The sequence below is a fragment of the Phaethon aethereus genome, assembly GCF_964289735.1.
Source record: "Phaethon aethereus genome assembly, chromosome: Z".
NCBI lineage: Eukaryota > Metazoa > Chordata > Aves > Phaethontiformes > Phaethontidae > Phaethon > Phaethon aethereus.
The window spans coordinates 78,193,402-78,216,894 of record NC_138577.1 but is presented as its reverse complement, the minus strand read 5'-3'; the positions used below and the strand labels follow the sequence as shown (position 1 = coordinate 78,216,894).

At 46.1% G+C, this 23,493-nt stretch overlaps 1 protein-coding gene across 1 annotated transcript in view; it reads left to right on the top strand.

The window, feature by feature from the left end:
- MUSK (muscle associated receptor tyrosine kinase) overlaps nt 1-23,277 on the top strand; it is a gene marked incomplete at both ends in the record, with an annotated part of 54,705 nt that extends 31,428 nt beyond the window's left edge. Inside the window, 9 exons of the mRNA XM_082013275.1 lie at nt 2,319-2,585; nt 7,158-7,333; nt 7,766-7,789; nt 12,413-12,501; nt 12,843-13,002; nt 14,247-14,436; nt 14,778-14,969; nt 20,380-20,528; nt 22,601-23,277. Coding sequence (XP_081869401.1) covers nt 2,319-2,585; nt 7,158-7,333; nt 7,766-7,789; nt 12,413-12,501; nt 12,843-13,002; nt 14,247-14,436; nt 14,778-14,969; nt 20,380-20,528; nt 22,601-23,277 — 1,924 coding nt within the window. The remainder of the gene's footprint in view (nt 1-2,318; nt 2,586-7,157; nt 7,334-7,765; nt 7,790-12,412; nt 12,502-12,842; nt 13,003-14,246; nt 14,437-14,777; nt 14,970-20,379; nt 20,529-22,600) is intronic.
- Nucleotides 23,278-23,493: the final 216 nt, after the last annotated feature.

Here is a 23,493-nt window from a genome sequence, read left to right as displayed (position 1 = left end):
TGGAATACTGAACAAGTTGGCTGGCTTTTTGTTTTTAGAGTCCTAGCATATTTCTACATTCTGCACTGGCAGATCAGTCTGGAAGGAAAATTAGAGGGTTAGCCGGGGAGGAGGACTGGGAGCTACTAGCCCTCAGAGAAAAGAGTAGAGCCCGAGAAATTCTGAGCAAATGGTTTTGCCACTTTCCTGACATAGGCTTCCTTGAAGGCCCTTGCCTCCCTCACAGGGGATTGCAAGATCGATTCAGGAAGTTTGTAAGTGATTTAGTGACCACCCGATGATGATGGCAGACTTATGCTTTACACCTGCACTCGTGTAGGTGTGACAGGCATGGGAACAGTGGTCAGATGTTCAGCCCTTCTGTCCCACAGTTGTTCTCAACATTTGCTGCATGAAATTCCCTTTCTGTGACAAGGCGTTGTGAGAAACACGTGGTGGCTACTTCTCCATTGCAGCCTGGTCCGTGTCTCCCTGCAGGTTTTAAAAAAGTGAGGAAACACATTATTAGCGCTGGGGGCTTTTTGCTTTTTGCTTCTGCAGCCCCCTGAAGTGAGCAGCACAGCTGCCACACGCTCACCCGTGCTCTCTTTTGCCTCTTGGGGAACAGGAAGGATGCACCTTTCAGATTAAGCACGATGGGCATCTTCAGGAAAATGTGAATACTGTGACCCCTGCCACGCCAAGGACAGCTCTAGCAGGGCACTGGGGCATGGAAACCTGTGCTGTGCCAGGGAGATGTCACGGGTTGTGCGACCGGTGCAGGATGCCGGACAGTGCCTGTGGTCACATGAAGGGGGGTCTGTGGACCCTGGGGTGATGCAGGGTGTCACAGCTTCACTGACGTTTTGGTGCTACCTCAAGGAATCAGTGCCTTCCTGTATTTTTCATCCAATGTGACGTGTGTGTGTGGAATTAAAAAAAATTGGCAGTGAGCTCAAAGTACTGCAGCTAAACCAGGGCCAGAGAGTGCTGTCTGAAGCGGCATCTGAAAAGCTGAAATTTGGGCATCCTGTATAATCCCTTGTCCATGTACCTGCAGCTTTCTGAAAAGAACCCCAGCAAGAACCCCTAGGGCTGACAATGAGCCATTAGTTGGACAGGGGAAAGAAATAAAAGGAATAAAAGGCAAAGATACAAATAGCTCTGCTGGCTACTCCAAATGGTTGACGTGTTGCGAATTGAACTCCCTGACCCCAGTTAAACTGGCTGAATGAGCAGTGGGGACAGCTGCACCCAGGCCTGCTCCCTACCCAATTCAGCCATCCCCGGCACACGAGGGGGGCTGTTTTCCCAGGTGTGTCCCCCCCGCCCCGAGGGCACTGCATCCCACGGGCTGCCTGAGTGGAGGGAGCATCCTCACCCGCAGACCTTGCTGCCGTGGGGCTGCTGTGGGGCCACCGTGGGGCCGCTGTGGAAGCTGCTGGGAGCACGGCTTACCGGTGCGTGCCCTTGCCCTGCTGTTCCCTTTTGATGGCCATGGGGAAGAAGGGAGGGATGACAACCATCTCCTGCTAGATGCAAAAAACACAGGAAAGATAAATAAACAGACGACAAAGGAGCTGACCCTGCTGTGCTTTTCATTGCTCCGGCATAAGCTCTGTCCCCATGCTTTGCAGCACGAGTTTGCAAAGTGGGACGTGTGGTGAAGAGAGGAGAGGGTGGACCTTGCAGGGAAGCACCAGAAGGAAAACTGCATGCTTGTGCCTTTCTCCTCCCTGTATCTCCCACTTAAACACGTGTAGAAGAGAGTTAAGGTCAGGAGGGGTACAGGAGATGAGGAGGGGCAGGCAGGAACTTGGCTGGTCTGGTCTTGTGAAAAATTTCCTGAAACGTGTTGGGTGGGACTCACATGGCTCCTGCTCATTGAGTCCGTCCAAAATTAAACTGTTGCTAGTGAGGAGAACAAAAAATCCCGAGTTATCACAGGTGTGCAGCAAGCAGCATGGTTGATCTCTACTGCAGGGAAGCAGGAAAACAAAACATTTTCCCATTAGGGCCTGGGGCCACGGCGAGGAGCCATGCTGGGTGACAGCTGTGCATGATGGCCCAGGCTTTTTGACCACTTATAATGCTAGCAACCCTCGGTCAGAACCTCAGCCCTGGAGCTCTCCAGGAGGGGCTGGCACTCGCACCAGGCTTCCTTGCAGAAGTTTAATTTTTGGATAGTATTAGCTGGTTTTAGTGGTTATAACTGTCTCCTCTACACTCTGCTAGCCTTACAGATGCCACTTTATTCAGAAACAGAGCTTAGAGGTCTTGCTCCTGCAGGTGTTTAGGGGTGTGAGCTTACTGCGTGTGTATGCTCTTGTCCTCGACAGCAAGCTGTACAAGGGTGATACAGGCTACTGCAGCACGTACAGAGGTGAGGTGTGTAGTGCTATCTTGGCGAAGAATGCTCTTGTTTTCTTCAACTCCTCCTATGCTGACCCCGAGGAGACCCAAGAGCTGCTTGTGCACACTGCCTGGACTGAAATGAAAATGGTGAGTTCATTCTGCCAACCAGCCGCTGAGTCTCTGCTGTGTAACTACATCTTCCAGGAGTGCAATCCCTCGGGAGCTGGGCCAGCTCCAAAACCAGTGTGCAGGTAAATTTAAAAAAATGCTCATCTTTCACTTTCATTTTGTGGGAATGTGTAGGCAGCAGGGGAGTGGTGATGGTCTGTCTGGACCTGCAGTAGCACTGATTGAAAATGTTTTGCATGGGTTTTCCCTTTGTTCTCTCCTCTATACGCACAAAAGTGACCCGATCCAACTCTCTCTGTGCTCATTGCTAGGGTACGGACTGACTTTCAGGCCCAGACATATGTGTTATACCAAGCTTTTAACAGACAGTGTTAAAAAGAAATATCAACCTGAATGACATAATTGATTTAAATAATTAACATATTGCTATCAGTTAAATCTTACTAGGTCAGTATGTACTCATTATTACTATCAAAAGTAATTGTTTATTTGGAATTTTGACTAAGTATGGTCACAGTGCTTGCCACAAATCTGGCCAAGGCAATACAGTAATCATACAGCACTACCCATCATGACAAAGATGAAACAAAAAAAATGACACCAGAGACACTGCTAGTGTAATTGTACCTGTTAAACCAAACCTCCCATCTGTCTCTTGTATCCTCCCATATGCAGAGAAATGTGTATTGAAAAAGGGCTGGCAGGGGCCCCGAGGAGTCCAAAGCGTCTCCCACTACAGCTAATCCACTGCTGACAGGTGTTTGTGAAACACGTCCCAGCAACAGAGACACTGCTCCCTCCCCATGCAGCTTCCTAAATGGCCCTTCCCTCATTGCTTGTTGTCCTCCCGAGTTTCTTCCCTTCCCCTCTGCAGAGAGATTTTACGTCTTCTCCAACTAGAATAAAGCATTTTTTTCCAAGCTCTACTCATAGTTCTTGGTTTTCTGGTCTCTGGAGCTTCTGCTCCTCATCTTTCCCTAAGTGCTAACTATATATAGCCTCCAGCCCAGGTTCTTTCAGTGTTAACTATAACAAAATGATGATTGCTTGGTATGCCTTGGCAAGGACAGTCCCATGGAGACATCTCAGGGTGAAGCTTCCTTTTTTTCCTAACACAATTGATTCACATCTATTTTCAGCCCCTGGAGGACTGTTGTCTAGTCATTCCCCACTTCACGTTTGAGCAGCTCACATCCCTGCCTAAGTGCAATCTTAAAACAGATTATTCAGATTTGTGTTTATTGGGACAGCAGCACCACTCTAGTGTCTCAACTAAAATACAAGTCTTCTCTGCAGACATTACAAGCGCTCCGCCAGCTGGACTTGGGCCAGATGTAGTCTACTGGAAATTATTTTTCCAGTTATGTAGGGGCTTTTTAGGACAACCAGCATCATGATGTCTTTGTAATCTGGACTTTCCTGATTGCTCCTCCTTTAATGTCTCTGAAACAAAGGCACAGAGGAAAATCCCAGTCTGAAGCTTGACAGTACATTGTGTTCTTTCTTTGGTGCCCATGCTGTTTGGTGTTCCTTCGCCAGCGCGGTAGTGGCATACATCCTGTGAAAGTGTATGTGCAAGCATCCAGAGACAACCATGCAGCCAAGTACTGAAACTTGCTTTTTGCTGTCAGACTCTTCCTTGCCACCTTGTTTTCCTGCTCTTTGTCATTGTGCCCTTTGGGACATGATGCCTCTGCCTTTTTTCAAGATGTGTGACAGTATTTATATCTGAGCCACACATGCATAGCACGTTTGACAGCTAAGGATTTTGCACAGTGCTCTATGAGGTATTTCAGTGAGATCTGGGTCTCACTTCGTTTACCCCTGCTCATGAGTGGCCCTGCAGGACAAGAACTTGTGCTGATTTGACTGAACACCTGCACTTCTGGGGCACTTCTGAAGTCAGTTAGCTAAATCAGCATAAATCTGCACGTGATTTTGAGCTAGCATTTGCACAGCATTTGCAAATGTGTTTAAATCTTACTGGACTTGCCTGGCATCGTCTTTCTTCAAATCCTCAAGTCAATGTTATGGTTTTTTCCCTTTAATGATTTCCCCCCGTGATTTTAATGCAGATTGAAATGCAGCTTTCTTCATGACAAGAGCCCTGGAACGGCATCCTTCCTGTTTCCTGTTTCCAGAGCACATCAGCTGGACAACAGTTCCTCCAAAGCCCTAACCCAATACTCCTTTTGATAACTCAGACGTCCAATATGTACTTCTGAACAGTTGAAGCCTCTGGGGGCTCTTGAACACATTTCACATGGTCTTGGTCGCTTTCCAATTACATTATCTGCTTTTTACTGACAACTTTATACCTCTCTGCAGAAACTGGCTAGACTACACCAGTTTGCAGCTGAAATACTTCCTGAGTTAGAATTTAACTATCTCAGAGGCCAGAGAATTCTCCCAGCTTTTGAGGGACATATTTCCCTTGACATATTTCCGTGTGGTTTTGTCTTGCTATTTATTCTCTGCACCATTTTTTCTCTCCTGTATAATTTTTTATGTTCATTTTTGTTTGGAAAATAGCTAAGAATAATAACAGCTGACAGACTAAGTAAAGATTTTATAAAAATAATCAGGGGATAAAACACCATGAAGTGAAACATGAGAAAACAACATGGGAAAAACTTCACTTCATGTAAATTAAGATGCAATTTGATTAAAATTAGAGTTTTCCTGTTTCTAAGGAAACGTGATGTCTCATCTCATAATTCTTGATTACATCTGCCTTTTACCACTGACTGCTTCTATGACAGCAAAAGGAAAACCCTTCAATTTCTGCTTCAACCACTGCTGCTATGAAGTGCCCAGGCTGCCAAGAACAGTCTTGTGTTGGGAAACATCTCACTTTGGTCAGATCTCTGTGTCCCCACCTCCTCTTAAACAGTCCTCTGTGGTCCCTAAAATGCTACAGACCTACTTGTCCTCTTCTGCTGCTACTGTTCTTTGTCCATCTGTCATTTACATGACATAAAATTTCTAATAATAATCTGAAGTAATCTTTGCATATGATCTCATCAGGCTCTTGCTGCTCAGGATTAAGTGTTATAACAATGGTATGAACCCAACTTGAGGAGACTGATCATCCCTCTCTTGCTGTCTCACCATGCTCCTGGGGTGGATTTGTGGGTGAAGATAACCTGTCTTTAACACTGGAGTGGGCAGGATTGCAGAGGAATGGTCTTTTTCATTTTGCAGTTGCACACCGAATAAGGGGCTTGTTTAAGGATCCTCAGGCTTCACAACTGAAGGCAGCTAATGCAGTCCAGATCTCCCAAGTGTCAGCCAGTGCTTCAAATTCAGGATTTTCTCATTTCCCTAGCAAAACATTTCTTTACTTCAGAAGGTTATTCCTGCTCCACATGTTGTTTAACATAAAAAAGATAAATTACTCCATCTGTCTGCATTCTGGCTTTCATGGAATTGAGGAAGGAATAAACCAGCACTGGTTAAATCCAACCACGGGGCAGATGGGCTTCTGTGGCTTCAGCCTGCAGACTTGAAGGGCATCCATTACTGTTGCAGAAAAGCTACTTCCCTGATAGAATTCCCAATGGCCTCTGTCCCTTATGTGCCTTAGAGGGTTTGGAGCATTGGTAGTCATCACTGAAACTCATAGCCATCTGCTCTTGCCAAAACTGTTGGCAGGTTGTAAGTAAAGAAACTGCATCGGCCCACCAGGGCTAAAACTTTCACGACAGACCCGAGCAGTAGCTTTCTACATCACTGTGTCCTCTCCCACACCTTCCAGCAGGTGTGGTGGTCAGCAGGGATATGGATCCGCAAAGAACTTCAGCTGAGCTCAGCAAAAGTAGTCTCTGCACATGACCTCAAAGCTGGTTTTGCAATTCAGGCTCTTAAGGATGAGTACATAAATAAGCAAATCACCAATAAACTGACTAATGCAACACACCCTGAAACTTTCAAAACTTTCCAGTATGGTAGTTTTTGGTGGGTTTTTTTGTTTGTTTGTTTGTGCTAGAGCAGATATTTCTGTCTTGGCTTCTTCACAAATGGTTTCTGATCTAAGGAACATTTAAACATCCAAAGCACTTCTTGTCAGTGAATATTTCATATTGTTATGGAGGTAACGGGTTAGGTAGGAGACAATTAGGTCTCTCATTTTACCAGGCACTGTAAAGGTTTTGCTGCAGGCAGCTGACAGATAGAAAAGGGATTGAAAGGTATCTGTGGAGAAAAGAAGAAAATTGGATGGGTGATTCTGTGAGATTAAAAATACAGGCAAATATTTATTTTAAGAAGATTAAGAATTGCAGCTTGCCTCCTGTTGTTACTAGATGACACTTTAAGATATAATTTACAGAAGACAGGTGAGATTTTTAGAGCACATTGGCAAATGTTAAGATAACTCCCAGATGTGATGCTTATTAGTAGAAGATGGAAATAAATCTGTAGGAAAAGATTGGAACAAACTCCTCACAGACTGTGATGTGTATTGTGTTTTGAGCATAACCCTGCTTCATTAAAAATGTAGCTTTGTGGGTTTCCTAAAGGAAGTTGTTACATTTTATGCAGAGTTTTCCTTATGGTTTATGAGCCAGACCGACTGGCTCAAAGAAGGGTTGCCCCATTAATGGGTTTCTGTACCTGCACACCACTGCTGAGTGCAGCTGTTGTTGTCAAGCCATTGACTGCTGTATTTCACTGTTTTTTGCAAAATAATGTAGAGAGAATTGCCTTGCTGTAAAGGATCTCTACTGCTTTAAGGAATGGCTCTCAATGGAGGAAAACTCTCAGAAGGGGATTTACAAGCCAGGGCTGATGCTACTCACTCTTCCCGAATGCAACAGACTGCCCAGCCTGCACCAGGACCCCAGTGCCTGCACCCGCATCCCATTCTTTGGTAAGGTGCCACATGCTGCCTGTTGTCTAGAGAGCTGTGTTCTTGGTGAGGGAGGGGGGAAGGTTGCGATCCATAATTTACAACCGAAATAAAGGACCACAGTGGGTACCGACCTGTCAGTGCCTGTGCATGGCACGGTGACAGCTGCATCAGCTGTTTGCCTGTCTCATCTGACTGGGATATGGGCAAAATTCCTCAAGCAGGTAAAGCCTGGCTCTTTATTGAGAGGGTCATAACAACCTCATTGCCAAAATCAGTCTTAGTGATGGCAGAATTGCCGTTCAGGTGCCATTGCACAGAAACAAGCCACTTAAACGCTGCTTGGAGGTAACTTGGAGGTCCCTTTTTCCCCCAAGCATGCTCCTAAGAAAGCACCCAGTTATATCATACCGTGGACAACCTCCCCTTATGTCTTGTCTTCTCTTTTTACAGATTTTAAGAAGGAGAATATAACCAGTAAGTAGACTGCTCCAGGCTCTGTGTTTCTGGAGGTGGGTGTGATATTCTTTGTTGAAGATGCAGCTTGTGCAGCATTTTCGTGTTTTGCTCTGGTCCTGGCTGGCTGGATTCAGGTTATTACCAGGGAATGCCTGAGCTTCCACATTCAAGGCATGGGGAAACACATTTCCAGCTCTTCAGGGCTTGGGGAGAATGTGGGCTGGAAACTGTTGGAGGGAACTGGAGGGGCATGGTACTTTTAGGTGGTACTATCCCCTCCAGCTATTATCCCTTCTTTCATTGTTTCTAGTTTTGCTTTACCGATATTTGGTATTTCTGATACTGCTACTAAGGTCATCACAGCCTTATATGTTGTTTTTGACATGGTTACCTACATCAGGCTGGCCTTGCAAGACCTTATTACCACAAAGGCCCCAGCACTCTCCTCTAAACATGTCTGAAGTCTGGCTTTGTTTCTCGTGTGACGCCCCATGACCAATGGTGAGACCCAGCCATTCCTCGCAGCACTGCTGTGACTTCTGTTGCCCTCCTGCCCTGCTGCTGGTCACAGCTGAAACACTCACATCCAGCTCCTCCAGCTGACATGCAACCACAGTTTAAAGCTCAGCCACTGAACTTGTCCCATTGGAAAAAGGAAGAACAGTGCCTCCCTCCTGCCATGCTTCTGAGCAGGCAAGGTTTGCAGATTTGGCAGCAGCGGGCACCTTCTGCGTGGAGGGAGAAAGTGAAAAAGGTGAAATCAAGACTTTTGTGGAATTTTCTTTCATGGGATGGTCTTGGCTCCACCTGGCAACCCAAGCCCCAGGCACCTGGCACTGCACACCTGGGGGACAAGCACTTTAGCACCTCCAGCATCACTGCCCAACGCCTACAGCCTGCAGCTACAGCCATCCCCTTCCTGCGGAAAGGAGCGCGAGGGAGGGATGCCAGCAAATGAGTGATGTGTTCATGGGATGCTTTCAGCCTCGGTCCAGAAATCAAACTGCTTGCTAGCATGCCCATCAAAGTTACTCACTAAAGCCCAGTTGGACCACCCTTCTTATTCCCCCATCTTCATTTTAGCAACACCATGTATGAGAGTGTCTGCATTTTCCAGGCCACCAAGGACTCAGGGAGGCTTCTTTAGTGTTGCTGTTGCCCCTAAAGCTCTCTACATTGCTCCTCTAAGGTGTCACACTGATGTTTATTTCAGATCTGAGCAAAAGTTCTTTTCATGTTGGTTACTAGCTCAGTCCTGAGGCAGGTTTCAAGGCATTGCTTTCCTTGCTTTTAAAGCGAGACATTTAAAATACTGGGCTCAGACACACAGCTATGAGCTAGGGCAGCATAACAAGATTTTACACCTCTGCAGGGCTACAGGTACTGGTCATGGGGGGGCTGCTAGCTTGCTGCAAATGTGAGGCATAACATAATAGCTTACATATCAGTCAAAAAAGTCCAAGTTAGAGCATTTGCCACCAAGGATGAGGACAACGCTGAGGTACTTAATGCCTTCTTTACCTCAGTCTTTAATAGCCAGACCAGGTATCCACAGGGTATTCAGCCCCCTGAGCTGGAAGATGGGGATGGAGAGCACAATAAACTCCTCATAATCCAGCAGGAAACAGTTAAGGACCTGTTAAGCCACCTGGATACCCACAAGTCTATGGGGCCTGATGGGATCCACCCAAGAGTACTGAGGGAGCTGGTGGAGGAGCTTGCCAAGCCACTCTCCATCATTTATCAGCAGTCCTGGTTAAACAGGGGAGGTCCCAGATGGCTGGAGGCTTGCCAATGTGAGGCCCATCTACAAGAAAGGCTGGAAGGAAGATCTGGGGAACTACAGGCCTGTCAGCCTGACCTCAGTACCGGGGAAGATTATGGAGAGGTTCATCTTGACAGTGCTCACCTATGCAGGACAACCAGGGGATCAGGCCCAGCCAGCACAGGTTCATGGTCCTGCTTGACCAACCTGATCTCCTTCTATGAGCAGGTGACTCTCCTAGTGGATGAGGGAAAGGCAGTGGATGTTGTCTACCTGGACTTTAGTAAAGCCTTTGACAGAGTCTCCCACAGCATTCTCCTGGAGAAACTGTCGGCTTGCGACTTAGACAGGTTTGCTCTTCATTGGGTAAAGAACTGGCTGGATGGCCGAGCTCAGAGAGTCGTGGTTAATGGATTTAAACCCAGTTGGTGGCTGGTCACAAGTGGTGTTCCCAGGGCTCAGTTTCGGTGCCGATCTTGTTCAATATCTTTATTGATGACCTGGATGAGCGGATCGAGTGCTCCCTCAGTAGGTTTGCAGATGACACCAAGTTGGGTGGGAGTGTTGATCTGCTGGAAGGTAGGAGGGCTCTGCAGAAGGATCTGGACAAGTTGGATCGATGGGCTGAGATCAGCTGTATGAGGTTTAAGAAGGCCAAGTGCTGGGTCCTGCAGTTCGGTCACAACAACCCCATACAATGCCACAGGCTTGTGGAGGAGTGGCTGGAGAGCTGCCTGGTGCAAAAGGACCTGGGGGTGCTGGTTGTCAGCTGGCTGAACATGAGCCGGCAGTGTGCCCAGGTGGCCAAGAAGGCCAGCAGCATCCTGGCCTGTATCAGCAATAGTGTGGCCAGCAGGAGCAGGGAAGTGATTGTGCCCCTGTACTCGGCACTGGTGAGACCACACCTCGAATGCTGTGTTCAGTTTTGGGCCCCTCCCTACAAGAAGGACGTTGAGGTGCTGGAGCATGTCCAAAGAAGGGCAACGAAGCTGGTGAGGCATCTGAAGCATAAGTCTTACGAGGAGCAGCTGAGGGAACTGGGGTTGTTCAGTCTGGAGAAGAGGAGGCTGAAGGGAGACCTCATCACTCTCTACAACTACCTGAAAGGGTGTTGTGGTGAGGTGGGTGTTGGTCTCTTCTCCCAAATAACTAGTAATAGAACAAGAGGAAATGGCCTCAAGTTGCACCAGGGGAGGTTTAGACTAGATATTAGGGAAATTTTCTTTCCTGAGAGAGTGGTCAAGCATTGGACCAGGCTTCCCAGGGAGGTGGTGGAGTCACCATCACTGGAAGTGTTCAAAAAACGTGTAGATGTGGCACTTCAGGATATGGTTTAGTGGGCATGGTGGTGTTGGGTTGATGATTAGACTTAATGATCTTAAAGGTCTTTTCCAACCTTAGTGATTCTGTGATTCTGTGATTTTTGAATTTGTGATGGGTTAAGAGGGCTCATGAAGTCCATGGCCAATTCTGTACTAATGTGTTTGCATGCCTTGGGCTACAGGAAGTTGATCCTGTGTTTGAGCTCACTCACCTGGAGCAAACATTATCATGGTCGTGTTTCTACCTACCCATGTGTGGTGCCTGGGTCCTGGTGAAAGTTCAGAAAGCTAAGGGTCTACAAAAGATCCCTAACTGCAACCCTGAGTGCAGTGGGTAATGCAAGAAGAAAAGAGTGGATAGTCATCATGATGCATTTACTATGTTCCTCCTACAGGAGAAACAGGACAATCTGCAAGGATAACTTAAAACACATAGCCTTTTTCTCAAACTTGGATCAAAAGATACAAAGCTTTCATGAAGCTGAAAAAAATTTGCTTAAAAAAATCTTTATTTTAGAACAGGTCATATTTCCTCCTGTTTTTTTTTTTTTTTCTGGGCTGTGTGATTTAAGAACACAATAGAAACTTATGACAACAGTCTTTGCTGGCTTATTAATTTATCTAACAAGGTTAATAATGCAGTGGACCCTAATGCATGCCATCAACCAGACGTTAGCCCCTGGTCAGCAGAGTTTGCATAAGATTAGCTAGCGTATGTTAAGGTGTGTAAGGGCTGCATCTCCTCTGTTGCCTTCCTGCTTCCTAGATTATGCCAGCATGCATTAGTCTCCTATGAGGACAGATGGTGTCTACATTTATGTCTTGGGAACATAGTCCTGCAGTAAAAATCCTCCCAAGGTTTTTTTGCTTAGTTTTTCTGCAGCTGGAGTAAGTCTTGTGTAAGGAAAATGAACTACATATTCTTCATTATAAAGAACATTGTTTTATACTGATACTATCCCTTTAGATCTGTAGTTGCCTTCAATGTGTGGTTTCCATGCATGCTGGAAACCATAGGCTGTTTCCAAACATTCAGTCTAAGAGGACAAGCATTGTATGGAGGCAGGAAGGAGGGATACGACCATGGGACTTTATGAATTCCAGCTCTCTGCCACCTGCCCTAGGAGTGTGGGTGTTTCCTGCTAGTGCCTCGTTAAGAGTGCGGGCTGGGGATCATGCAACCAGTGCTGCAGTTTGCTTTCTGCCTTGGTTTGACATGGTTCACAGTGGTTCTGCTCTGCACTTTCTGCATGGAAGCACTGTGAACTGGGTAGATGCAGCACAACCATCGCAGGCGTATGGTCTGTTTTCTCAATCTGAGAGAGCTCCGGTTCCCTCTTTGGAGTTTTAACAGTTTTGATCTTACATATTGAGCTCAAAATCCATTCAAGTGTGAACAGGAGGCTAAGCAGTTCCCTGCCTCCTTTCATGTGCTTCAGATCCATCGTTAATTGCCACTTGCTCTCGTGTAACACCATGAAGTTTACTCTTGTGAGTCTCTGCTGCAGGGCATGGACTGATATGCCGTGACCCCACGTTTTTTTTTTTCCCCAGGGACTTGTTACAGAGGCAATGGCCAGTTTTACCAGGGCTGGGCCAACATCACTGCCTCCGGCATTCCCTGCCAGAAGTGGAGCGACCAGGTGCGTATCGGTGTGGGATGCACTGAACAGAGAGCCGTGCTCGACGTCTGCTTTTCCAAAGACTTTCCCAGAGCCAGGCAACACAGTCCCAGTGGAAGGGCTGAGCAGGGGACAGGTTGCCTTCATTCTTGAGTTCATTGGTGTTTCACACCCTTTTTTGTATTTTAATCTGCAAGTTCCCCTTCCTTGGTAAGATGCTTTCTCTGTCATTCTGGTAGACTACTGAAAGGCTGTTTTACCTCTGCCTTTCTTTGCTCCTTTGTTTTGTTTGGTTTTGTTTTGCTAATACCATCAGGAAAAATTATTCTGAAACACTAATTCCATTTGTTTCCTCCCTTAAGGATCCCCACTTGCACAGGCGGACTCCTCAGGTTTTCCCTGAGTTGTCTGATGCCGAGAATTACTGCCGCAACCCAGGAGGTGAGAATGAACGTCCCTGGTGCTACACAAAAGACCCATCCGTGACCTGGGAATACTGCAGCGTGTTGCCCTGTGGAGATGGTAGGCAACTGCAATTTATGGTTTCTGCCATTGTGGTTGTTTTGGGGCCACACAAGGTGTTTGCTTCCTGAATGCCCACAGATGCACCAATCTGTTCTGTCCTCTGGATTCAGCCAGTCCTGGTTCTTCTCATAGATTCACTCAGCATCTTTAAGCAGAAGGTGTCACATGCACCTTAAAGATGGGAAAATGAAGATAGGCAAATTGAGCACCTTGTCCCAGATTGCATTAAGGCCAAAGGAAGAAATCGAATTTCCTGTGGTATTATGAGAAATGGACTTGCCACACTGTGTTTTGAGAAGAAGGTAGGGCTTTCCCAAAGTTGTTTTGCTTCTGATGATTTTTCTCAATAATGAAAAACAATTCTAATTAAAAACAAATCTGAAAAAGATAGAAACATATTTGCTCTGTGATGTTGAAACTAAGTCTTTCTGTTATTTCTTGTTCAGTTCTTTGAGAACAGGACAATTTTTGAAACATATTTCATCCAATGCAGTTTCTGAAACACAGTGTTTGGAAATAAGACAATTCTGCTTCCACAGGAAACAGGGGTGCTGTGAACTTAAGGGAACACAAGTCAGTATCAGTTTAGCTGGCCTTAGAAAGAATGGTTTAAATTTCTTTCTGTTCTCAATCACTGCATATACAGATTAGCATTTTCTAGAATGTCTCATAAAATATTCAGCAGGTGAATATTAAATATTTTTTTGTCTAACGGTACAGCCAAATGTATTTTACACTAGTTTACATATTTGCCCCATAAAGACACTGAGATGCAAACTGTTGGAGGCAAGGGGTTATTTCAGGAAAGTATCACTGTGTACTTACTTGGTCTTACACTCCTCCATGCAGATTCCTTTTAGGACACATGATACATTGTGGTCCACATTGTAGACCATTGATCTTTCCCACTGCAGACATTACTATATTTGAATACTGTTGAGACCATCAGATGTGATCTCCCATCTGTAACTCCTGCAAACATTCCTTACCAAAATCTTGTTCCCAGCTCAGTGAGAACTGTGTCTTGGCCTTTACCAGATCCTGGGTTTTCACATTTGGCAAGCAGAAATGGGTTTTTCTTCCTGCAAACCAGGCTTCCCTAATATGGTCCTCTCATGCAGTCATACGGTTGTATCTGTAATGTCAGTGATTCCCAGGACATCAGGCTGCCTTTGTAAATACCTCTTAGAGAAAGCACTATAAACTAGCAGAGTCATAACCTGATTTTGTTTGCATTACAGCATCGTTATCACTAGGAACAAGAAAATCAAATGGAGAGACTCCAGATCTCCCCCCTCCTGCTCCCTTTTCCCCTACATACTCCATGACTGTTATCATCTCGATCATCTCCAGCTTTGCCCTGGTCGTGATCCTCGGCATTGTCACTCTGGTTTGCTGCCGTCGGCGAAAGCAGTGGAAAAACAAAAAAAGGTAAAATTTGGGACTTAATTCAAAGCAACAAATGCTGCTTTGAAAGAAGGCTTACCTGTTTCTGAAAGCATAGTCCTGCAAACACCTGGTAGTTGGGGAGCAGCCCTCCCTTTGGCTGTGACCGCCCAGTGCAAGCTCTGGTGAGTCCCCGTGCCAGAGCAGAAGTTGGCCTGGTGGCTGTTTTGGGGACATGGCATGATCTTGCTGCCAGGCTCTTTCAACAGCCCTGCTGCACCTCCCATTTCCATCTTGGAAGAAACTAGCCCTGGCAGAGATGCAGATAGTTATCTCCTGGTTGGGGGCTGTGCACACACTGACTGAAAACTGCTCTGTTGTTGCAGAGAGTCAGAGACACTGACGCTCACCACTCTGCCCTCTGAACTCCTCCTGGACCGGCTGCACCCCAACCCGATGTACCAGCGGATGCCCCTTCTCCTCAATCCGAAATTGCTCAGCTTGGAGTATCCCAGGAACAATATTGAATATGTGAGAGATATTGGGGAAGGAGCATTTGGGAGAGTTTTCCAAGCAAGGTAAGCAGCCTGTGTGTGAGTCCTCTCTATCTGGAGGTATCTGGGAAAAATTGGCAATTGGGCAACTGCTTATCTGAGCATTGGAAATTCATTCACTCAAATGAAAATCCAATGCACATGTACAAAATGGTAGACTCTGGCTTGAATAATTGTTTCTGTTCTCCACTGCTTTCTGGTGATATTTGTTAAAGTTTCATAACAAGTGACTCCTCTTCTCTCTAGTAGATACAATGTCTTACTCACATACCAAAGTCTGGTGTAAAAGCTTAGCTACATTTATCATCACTGTTTTTGACAAGAGTGTTGCCTGTGACATGTGACCTATTGTGAAATTCTTGCATTTCCCAATATTTGTGAATTGTTAGTATGTGGTGTTCTTCTTTATAATGCCAACACTGGCCAGTAATTACCACAGAGGGCAATGTGTCATGCTACAGTTAGGTCCTGACCCAGTTTCCATTTGATTCTGTGGCAAAACCAAACCAAACCAAAAATCCCCTAAAAATCCAACCCACTTAGGCCAGCTTCTTTTTTTTTTTTTTTTTTGGTGTGTCTCCCCTTTAGTTACTAATTTTTATTTTTGGACTTTGCAGCTATTGTTGCCTGTTTTAAATTTAAGGTATTAGATGAGATCCCAGTTCTGTTAAATCTCATGGGAGGTCATGCACTTCTTCAAAAGTGAAAAATGTTTCCTTGAAAAACCCAGAGATGAATCAGCTCTGCCTAGACTGAGGTGGTTGGAGGCATCTTGTTAGCCTTGACAGGGTCCATAATTTCTGCAGGACAGTCTTTGGACGGCATTGGTCTCCTTGGAAAATCCCATCCCCAAATTCCTGAAAGAAAGTAGATAGACTGCCTAGTTCCATGTTTACTCAGGATGGGTTTCTTTGTACTTTACAGTTAACAAGTCTGGCATGTGGGTCATTTTGTAGCTTTATCTGGAGTAGTGTATGATGACCTTAAAAAACCCCAGGGGAGTTTGAAAGTCCCACCATGGGCCAAGACCTGCCTGGTGGAACTGCTCCCATTGACTTTAAAGACAAAGGACTGTCCTTACGAAGAACAGTCATAATTGCAGATAATTTTAATGTTTATGGTTATGCTGTTGATGTACCTGCTAGGAAGTGAGTTATGTACAGGTTAAATGTGTTAGAGCAGGGAAACAGTTTCTATAGCTGTGATGGATTTTTTTCCTAATGAAGGGATGCGTTTTTTCAAGTGGAAGAAATACAGGCTTACTTTTCTTTAATACAGAGAGAGCTAAAAATAATGAAGTTTGAAGAGTGCGCAGCGGGAAAATCACCGATGCTTAGCCTGTGATTGATTGCTAGCCTGGATGGCAAAGGCAAATGCATCTGGGCTTGAAATGAGAACAAGGCCACAGGAACTGCACCTCGGCGGTGCTCGGGGCAGTGCACGCCAGCCGGCACAGGGGCACAGGGCAGCCCTCATCCCAGCCTCAAGCCAGCTCTTGGGACACCCTGTGGAGCGTCGCCTTCCTGCTCGCACGGTGGGGGTCTTCACCACACTGCGGGTGCACAGGCAGGGCAGGCGGTCTTCCTGCTAAGTGCTGTTTCATCCTTGTGCTGGGAGCTTAAATAGAAGTGCCGTACAGAACTTTCTAAGCTGGAAATGACTCTGACCCACATCGAGCAGAACCGCAGGCAAATGGCATTAAAGTGCTGGCTTAAGCAAGTACTAAAGTGGTATAAAGACCTTTTATGCAGATTTCATCCACCTCAGTACTGCAATTTCTTTTAATTAAAGCCTTTTGCTATTGTCAGTGGAAACTGGGAGAAAGAGAGACCAAAAAAAAACCCCAAAACAACACATCTTTTAGCCAGATTTTGTAATGTGGAAGGTACCATACCCTGAAAAACACCTGCTTTCTGTGGCTTAGGGAAGGAGCCACAGAAATACTACTTCTGAGGGGCTTCCTTATTTTTATTACTATCTCTATCAAAAGTACCTCCAAGGCCTTGTATTTCCAGGGCACATCTGAGCCACTGGCATTTCTGTGCACCACTGGCAGATCAGCACAGAGTGCTGATCCAGTAATGCCAGCTGTGCATCCCTCCAGGTTACTGGTGCTATCACAACTCAAATAGTTGCCTTCCCATCTCAGATGGATAAAATGTACTTGTCTACGTGTGTTAAATGGACATCTCATGCTAAGTTTAGCAACCTTCTTACTTCTCCTGGTCTCATGTTTCTCCCTCTCCTGTAAACACAGCTCTGCTCCCGGTGCCAGCGATGACTTTGCCAGTTGGCTTGCTGTGAGTCCTGATTCAGTGTTTACTCACTCCTGGGTCAAGCAACGTGTTAGGGCAGGAAGTGTCTGGCCATCATTTACCAGCTTCTCCTGAAAGGCTGCTGTCTTCATTGGGGACAGCTTCATACTGGAAAGGATGAGGAAGTAACCAGTTACCCTAACAGATGTCCTTTAAAATAAGATTGAGGACCCGGCTCAGGTCTGTCCAGATTGGGTCGTGATGGACACCTCAGGATCCTCTGCCCTTGGGAAGACCATGCTGGCCCCACGTACCACCAGAGCACCAGTCCCGTGCAGTTCAACGCAGACCAGCATGCAGGTTTCTCCCAGAGCTGGAGCAGCATGGTCCAGTCTAACCCTGAAGGCCGGGATTGCCTGAAATCCTGCATGTGGAGTCTTTGCCAGCAGGCCAGTAGACCCCCACTGCAAAGGTGTAGCTCACTGTCTCTGCAAGACACAAGGCTGTTCTAGGGTCAGAGTTTCTCTGACAGAACTCTCTTCATGTTCTTTTCAAGTGCAAAGGGTGTTTCTTTGACTCACTATCTCAAATGTATCTGAAAAACAGTGTGGATGTTAATTACAAAAAAAAAAACCCCACAACAAAATGATCCCCTGCCAATTCAGAGAACTCTCCTGCCCACAGAAGAGGCCTGTATCAACAATAGTGTGTCCAGCAGGAGTAGGGAAGTGATCGTGCCTCTGTACTTGGCACTGGTGAGGCCGCACCTTGAATCCTGTGTTCAGTGTTGGGCCCCTTGCTACAAGAAGGACATTGAGGTGCTGGAGCATGTCCAGAGAAGGGCAACGAAGCTGGTGAGGGGTCTGGAGCACGAGTCTTATGGGGACCGGCTGAGGGAACTGGGGTTGCTCAGTCTGGAGAAGAGGAGGCTGAGGGGAGAACTTATTGCTGAAAGGGGGATGTGGTGAGGCGGGTGTTGGTCTCTTCTCCCAAGTAACTAGCGGTGGGATGAGAGAAAATGGCCTCAAGTTGCGCCAGGGGAGGTTTAGACTAGATATTAGGAAAAATTTCTGCACGAAGAGAGTGGTCAAGCATTGGACGAGGCTGCCCAGGGAAGTGGTGGAGTCACCATCACTGGAAGTGTTCAAAAAACTTGTGGACGTGGCACTTCAGGATACGGTTTAGTGGGCATGGTGGTGTTGGGTTAATGGTTGGACTTGATGATCTTAAAGGTCTTTTCCAGCCTTAATGATTCTGTAATTCTGTGATTCTGTGATTCTGTGAAGGGTGAAATTACTTGCTGTTGTCTGAAGGCCCATTAAAAGGCTTTGTGCAGCTTAATCTCACTTAAATTACATTTACGTTAGTTTATATTATAGGATTTTGGTGAAGAGTAGGTGGATGGGTGTACTTTAGGCTTTACCCTGGGGTGAGTTTCTCTCTCTGAAGCATGCAAGACTGAGCTGTGCCCGCCCCTGCTCTGGCACTGCACGAGGTCTGCTAGCCAGTGGTGAGTCGTAATCTACAATGAGGCTGTTAGGAATTGATAAAGACCTCCTCTTTTTACTTTTAAATGCTCTACTGGTTTCTTCAGGCTGTTGCTGCTGACTTTCTCAAGGGCTGAGATTAGACAGCAGCTGCTAGGTGTTTGTTGGTACTTCCCCCCTCCTCCTGGACTGGAAACTTGCTGCCAGCTCAGGGAGGGGAAAAGGAAGACATTGTGCTGTAATGGAGGCAGCAGCAGACAAGTGTGGAGTCTGCTCCTCTGCTCTGGCATGCCGGACCTCCTCGTGCGAGCTACTCAGCTGTGATATGGCCACCTGTGAGATTCCTTTCTCGATGGGCACCCTGCCATCTTCTGACATTTGACATTTACAGCATCCAAGTGCAACTGTTGCAACAGCCATATGTCTGGAGTAGATGACAAGGAAACTGGAAGTTTGCTTTGGAAATCGGAACCTCCTCTTGCAGCTACTAAGCAGTAAAATAACCTGGCATTTGAGCAATGGGAGGGCAGTCGGGCCAGCGTAGTAACATGACACGTAAATGGGCCCTGCTGTCCGCGGGCTTTGGCTGGCTACCTGTAAGGACCATGTTTTAGCTGCAGGACCCCTGGGAAGAATTTGCGTAGGCAACAAAATGCATGTCTGAGGTTTGATGCATGTTTGAAGAGTGGAAAGTTACTCTTCTTTGGCAACAACTACCCCTAAATCTTTGGCAAGCCCATCTAATTGAACTTGTTGAGAGCGCAGTGACCTGTGGATAAGAAAACAAAATGCATCTGTGATTGCTCTAAATCAGGAAGCTCTGTTTCCTATGGATTTGTGTCTCTAAGCTCTAGATGAAAATTCACCAGTGTCTTAATACAGGTGTATTCATGCATTACCTTGTTCTTCAGGCAGGACACATGTATGCTTTGTCCCTTCTGTCCTGTCACCTGTTTCTACAAAATTTGCTGGACCATATTTCCTAGACCTCAGATCCATCGCATTAGATTCAGCTGAAATTAGCGAATGGGTTTATAACTTGTTAAATTACAGACTCATACAGGTGCCACACGCACACATAGAGAACAGTGGCAAAAGGTTATTTTCCTTCCAAAACCAGGGGAACATACTGTAATTGATACTTTCACTCTAATAGAAGACAGATGTACCGATGCCACCATTCTGCCAGGTATGGGACAAGACGCAGTGAAAAGAGGCTCTTTCAATATTTTTATATAAAATAGGTTTATTTTTAACTCTGGTAAGCTTAGTCATTACACCCCAAAAGTGAATTGTTTGGACTGAAATGCCCATCCTGGCCTCCATGAAGTTTCTGATGTGACCTCCAAGCCAGGGAGAGGTTATCTCTTACCAAACTGTTATTTATTTATCCCTTTACCAGTTATGGTAAAGAGTCTGTAAGCAGAAAGAGCTGTAATGAAAAAAAGCTCTATTGGATTTAGTCCCTTCTGAGCTAAATTAAATGTCTGTGTACTATGCAATGCAGACATGCCTGAGAGGTGAAGATGGTCTTTCATATTTTTTTGGCCAGTGCTGGGGCCTTCCACCTTTTCTTTTTTTCTTTTTTTTTTTTTTTTCCTCTCAGCCTATCCTTTTGCACCAGAAATGGAGCCCACATTTGGTGTGCATGCATCCATCACTGATGCTTTTCTTTCTCCCCTCTGCCTGCAGGGCCCCCGGGCTGCTGCCATATGAGCCTTTCACAATGGTGGCAGTGAAAATGCTGAAGGAGGAAGCATCCGCAGATATGCAGGCTGATTTTCAGAGGGAGGCAGCCCTCATGGCAGAGTTTGACAATCCGAATATCGTCAAGCTTTTAGGTATCTGAGCGAGGCACCCATGTACAGGGTACCACCTTCTGCAAATCTGCTGTGGGGCTGTTGGGTGTGCAGGGGCAAACACACGTCCATGACCGGCAAATGGCAATGCTGGTCTCTTTTGCAAGAGAAAATGCCTCTTGCAAAAGAGGTGAGCTTTTCTATGTGCCACTGCATGCTCTGCTGCTCTGCTAAATCATCCACGAGAACAAGTCTCAAAATGTAGGTCTGATGTGGTTGTCTTAACAGGATGGTGCCTCGTAATAAACTCTCCTCATCCTGCATTGAGTATACTGTTGATCATCTTGCTGTCTAGCTCTGCTTCCAGTTTAATAACATTGGCACAGATGTCTTACAGGGAAGGCATGAGCTTCCTGGAGCTGTGATTTATTTTGCGGGTACTTTAAAAAAACAGGCACAAGTCCTGTTAGTTTTATGGGTCCCACTTACTATTGTGATGTCTGAACACTCACCAGCATTAAAAATCCAAAATGAAACAAATAAACAAAAAAAGGCAACCACAAAAATGGTCTCTTCCTTCCCTCCCAGCTGAAAGGAAACCCTAGTCTATTGCATTTTTTAGAAAGTCTTGATGCCGCAGCTTGGCTAATAAGGCATTCTTCTGTGAAGAAAGCTGCCAACCAAGTTTTATTTCAATACATTTTCAGTTTTTGACTGAAGTAGATGGTAGCCACCTTCACCTGGCAATCCTACTCTAAGTTGTCATATGCAGATCTGATCCATATGAACAGGCAGCTGAGATCTTAATTTATTTCGATCGGAAGCTCCACAAAATTTGCACGTAGATAAATCCCCATTTTGGGAAAGCTGGGTCAATACAAGTGCTTTGGCCACCGAAAAAAAAAGCAGGAAATGCCCCAAACTCAAATAAACATTGTGTTTATTGTCAACACATTTTAGGTCAGGAAAGGGCAAAGGTACAGGAACAAACTAGTTTCACATCATGGGGGTGTGGAGAAAACAGCCACGTTGTTGAAGACAGCTTCAATGATAAAACTCTCACATACACTCTTCATGCTTGTCAGATCCTGATTTTATCACACTGGAACAGCTATCTGTTTTTCCTCAAAGATTCAAATGTTAGGTCATCAACAGGAATTTCAGATTTCACAATAAGCTGGATCACCAATTGCTAAATGATGGCCCTAAGAAAGCAAAACACATACATTTTAAATGCTGGCTTTTTCTGGTTGGCAATTTAATAATAGGTAAGCAAATATTTTTGCCATATTCTCTCTGTGCTCAGTAAAACTGGTGTGAATGGTGTCCTGTACTGGTGCTGGCCTCCAGTAAATCTGGTGTAGGGCCAAGCATGTGCCCTTCAGTGGGATGAGGTTCTGCACCTATCAGATGTGGCAAATCTCACCTTTCTGTCTGTTTTTCCTTTGTCTTTCTTTCATTTTTCAGTATCTCTCATGCCAAAAATAATTTCTGCAACCAACATTTTTTGCTTGTGCTCTTTAAAAATACCAGAAATATCCAGAAGAAGTTGTAGTGACAGTGTCTTTGCATTTCAAGTATCCCACTGAACCCTTGAACATGCCCTGTGTGATTACTCCTGAAGTCTTCCTGCATATGTGTAGCCCCTACACCCATATCAGTAAAAGTCCAATAATTATAACAAACAAAAGAATTAAAAAATACTGTGATCAGAACTATAAAGGTTACTCCCTGGCAGTATGTCTTTCCAGTTGCAGCTGGAAAGAGGCAATCCTTCTGTTAATGCCAACTTAAGCAGGATCGGGCTCTTAAACATAGTTCCAAAAGTGTATCTTTTTCCTGGGATATCCAGACAAATCAGGCAACTGCATGACTTGTTAGCATCTCCTACAGAACTGAGCATTAAATCCCTGGTGAAGGAGCTTCAAACACATAAAAGTATGCATGGAAACTTGAAGGTATTTGCATGTTTCACCTTTTTCTCTGTCCCTTCGTACATTCTTGAAAGTGTGCTCTTTGTGTAAGTATTTCTGGATTTTTTTTGTTTTGGTTTTGCACAACAGAACCCTCATTACTGCCCAACTTACCTGAGTGGTGCATCTATATTCTTCCAGGCGTATGTGCTGTTGGGAAACCGATGTGTCTGCTGTTCGAGTACATGGCCTACGGGGATCTCAATGAGTACCTGCGTGACCGCTCACCCCGCAACCTCTGTAGCCTGGTGCACAGCAGCCTGGACGCGCGGGCCCGCCTCCCCAACCCCTTGGCACTGTGCTGTACCAGCCAGCTCTGCATCGCCAAGCAGGTGGCTGCCGGCATGGCGTACCTCTCTGAGCGCAAGTTTGTCCACCGGGATTTAGCTACCAGGAACTGCCTGGTGGGAGAGAACATGGTGGTCAAAATTGCCGATTTTGGTCTCTCGAGGAACATGTATTCAGCTGACTATTACAAAGCGAATGAGAACGACGCCATCCCCATCCGCTGGATGCCCCCTGAGTCCATTTTCTACAACCGCTACACCACAGAGTCTGACGTGTGGGCCTACGGGGTAGTGCTGTGGGAAATCTTCTCCTATGGCATGCAGCCCTACTACGGGATGGCTCATGAGGAGGTCATCTACTATGTGAGAGATGGGAATGTCCTCTCCTGCCCAGACAATTGTCCGCTGGAGCTCTACAACCTGATGCGCCTCTGCTGGAGCAAGCTGCCTGCTGACCGGCCAGGCTTTGCAAGCATCCACCGCATCTTGGAGCGCATGTACGAGAGGGCTGTGGCCACCCCGTCAGTCTGAGGGATGTGGCTGGGGGGTCCCCCATGTCCACCTGTCCAGACTGACTCAGACCGGCCCATGGCCTCCCATGTGGTGTCAGCACACAAAGCCCTGCTCTAAGGAGGGGAGAAACAGCTTGTTCCACTGCCAAGTGAGAAGTGTGGACTGCACCCCACTATGGTGGGCTATACCTCCCTGAGTGGGACTATACCTCCCAAATGACAGGGCTGACCCTGG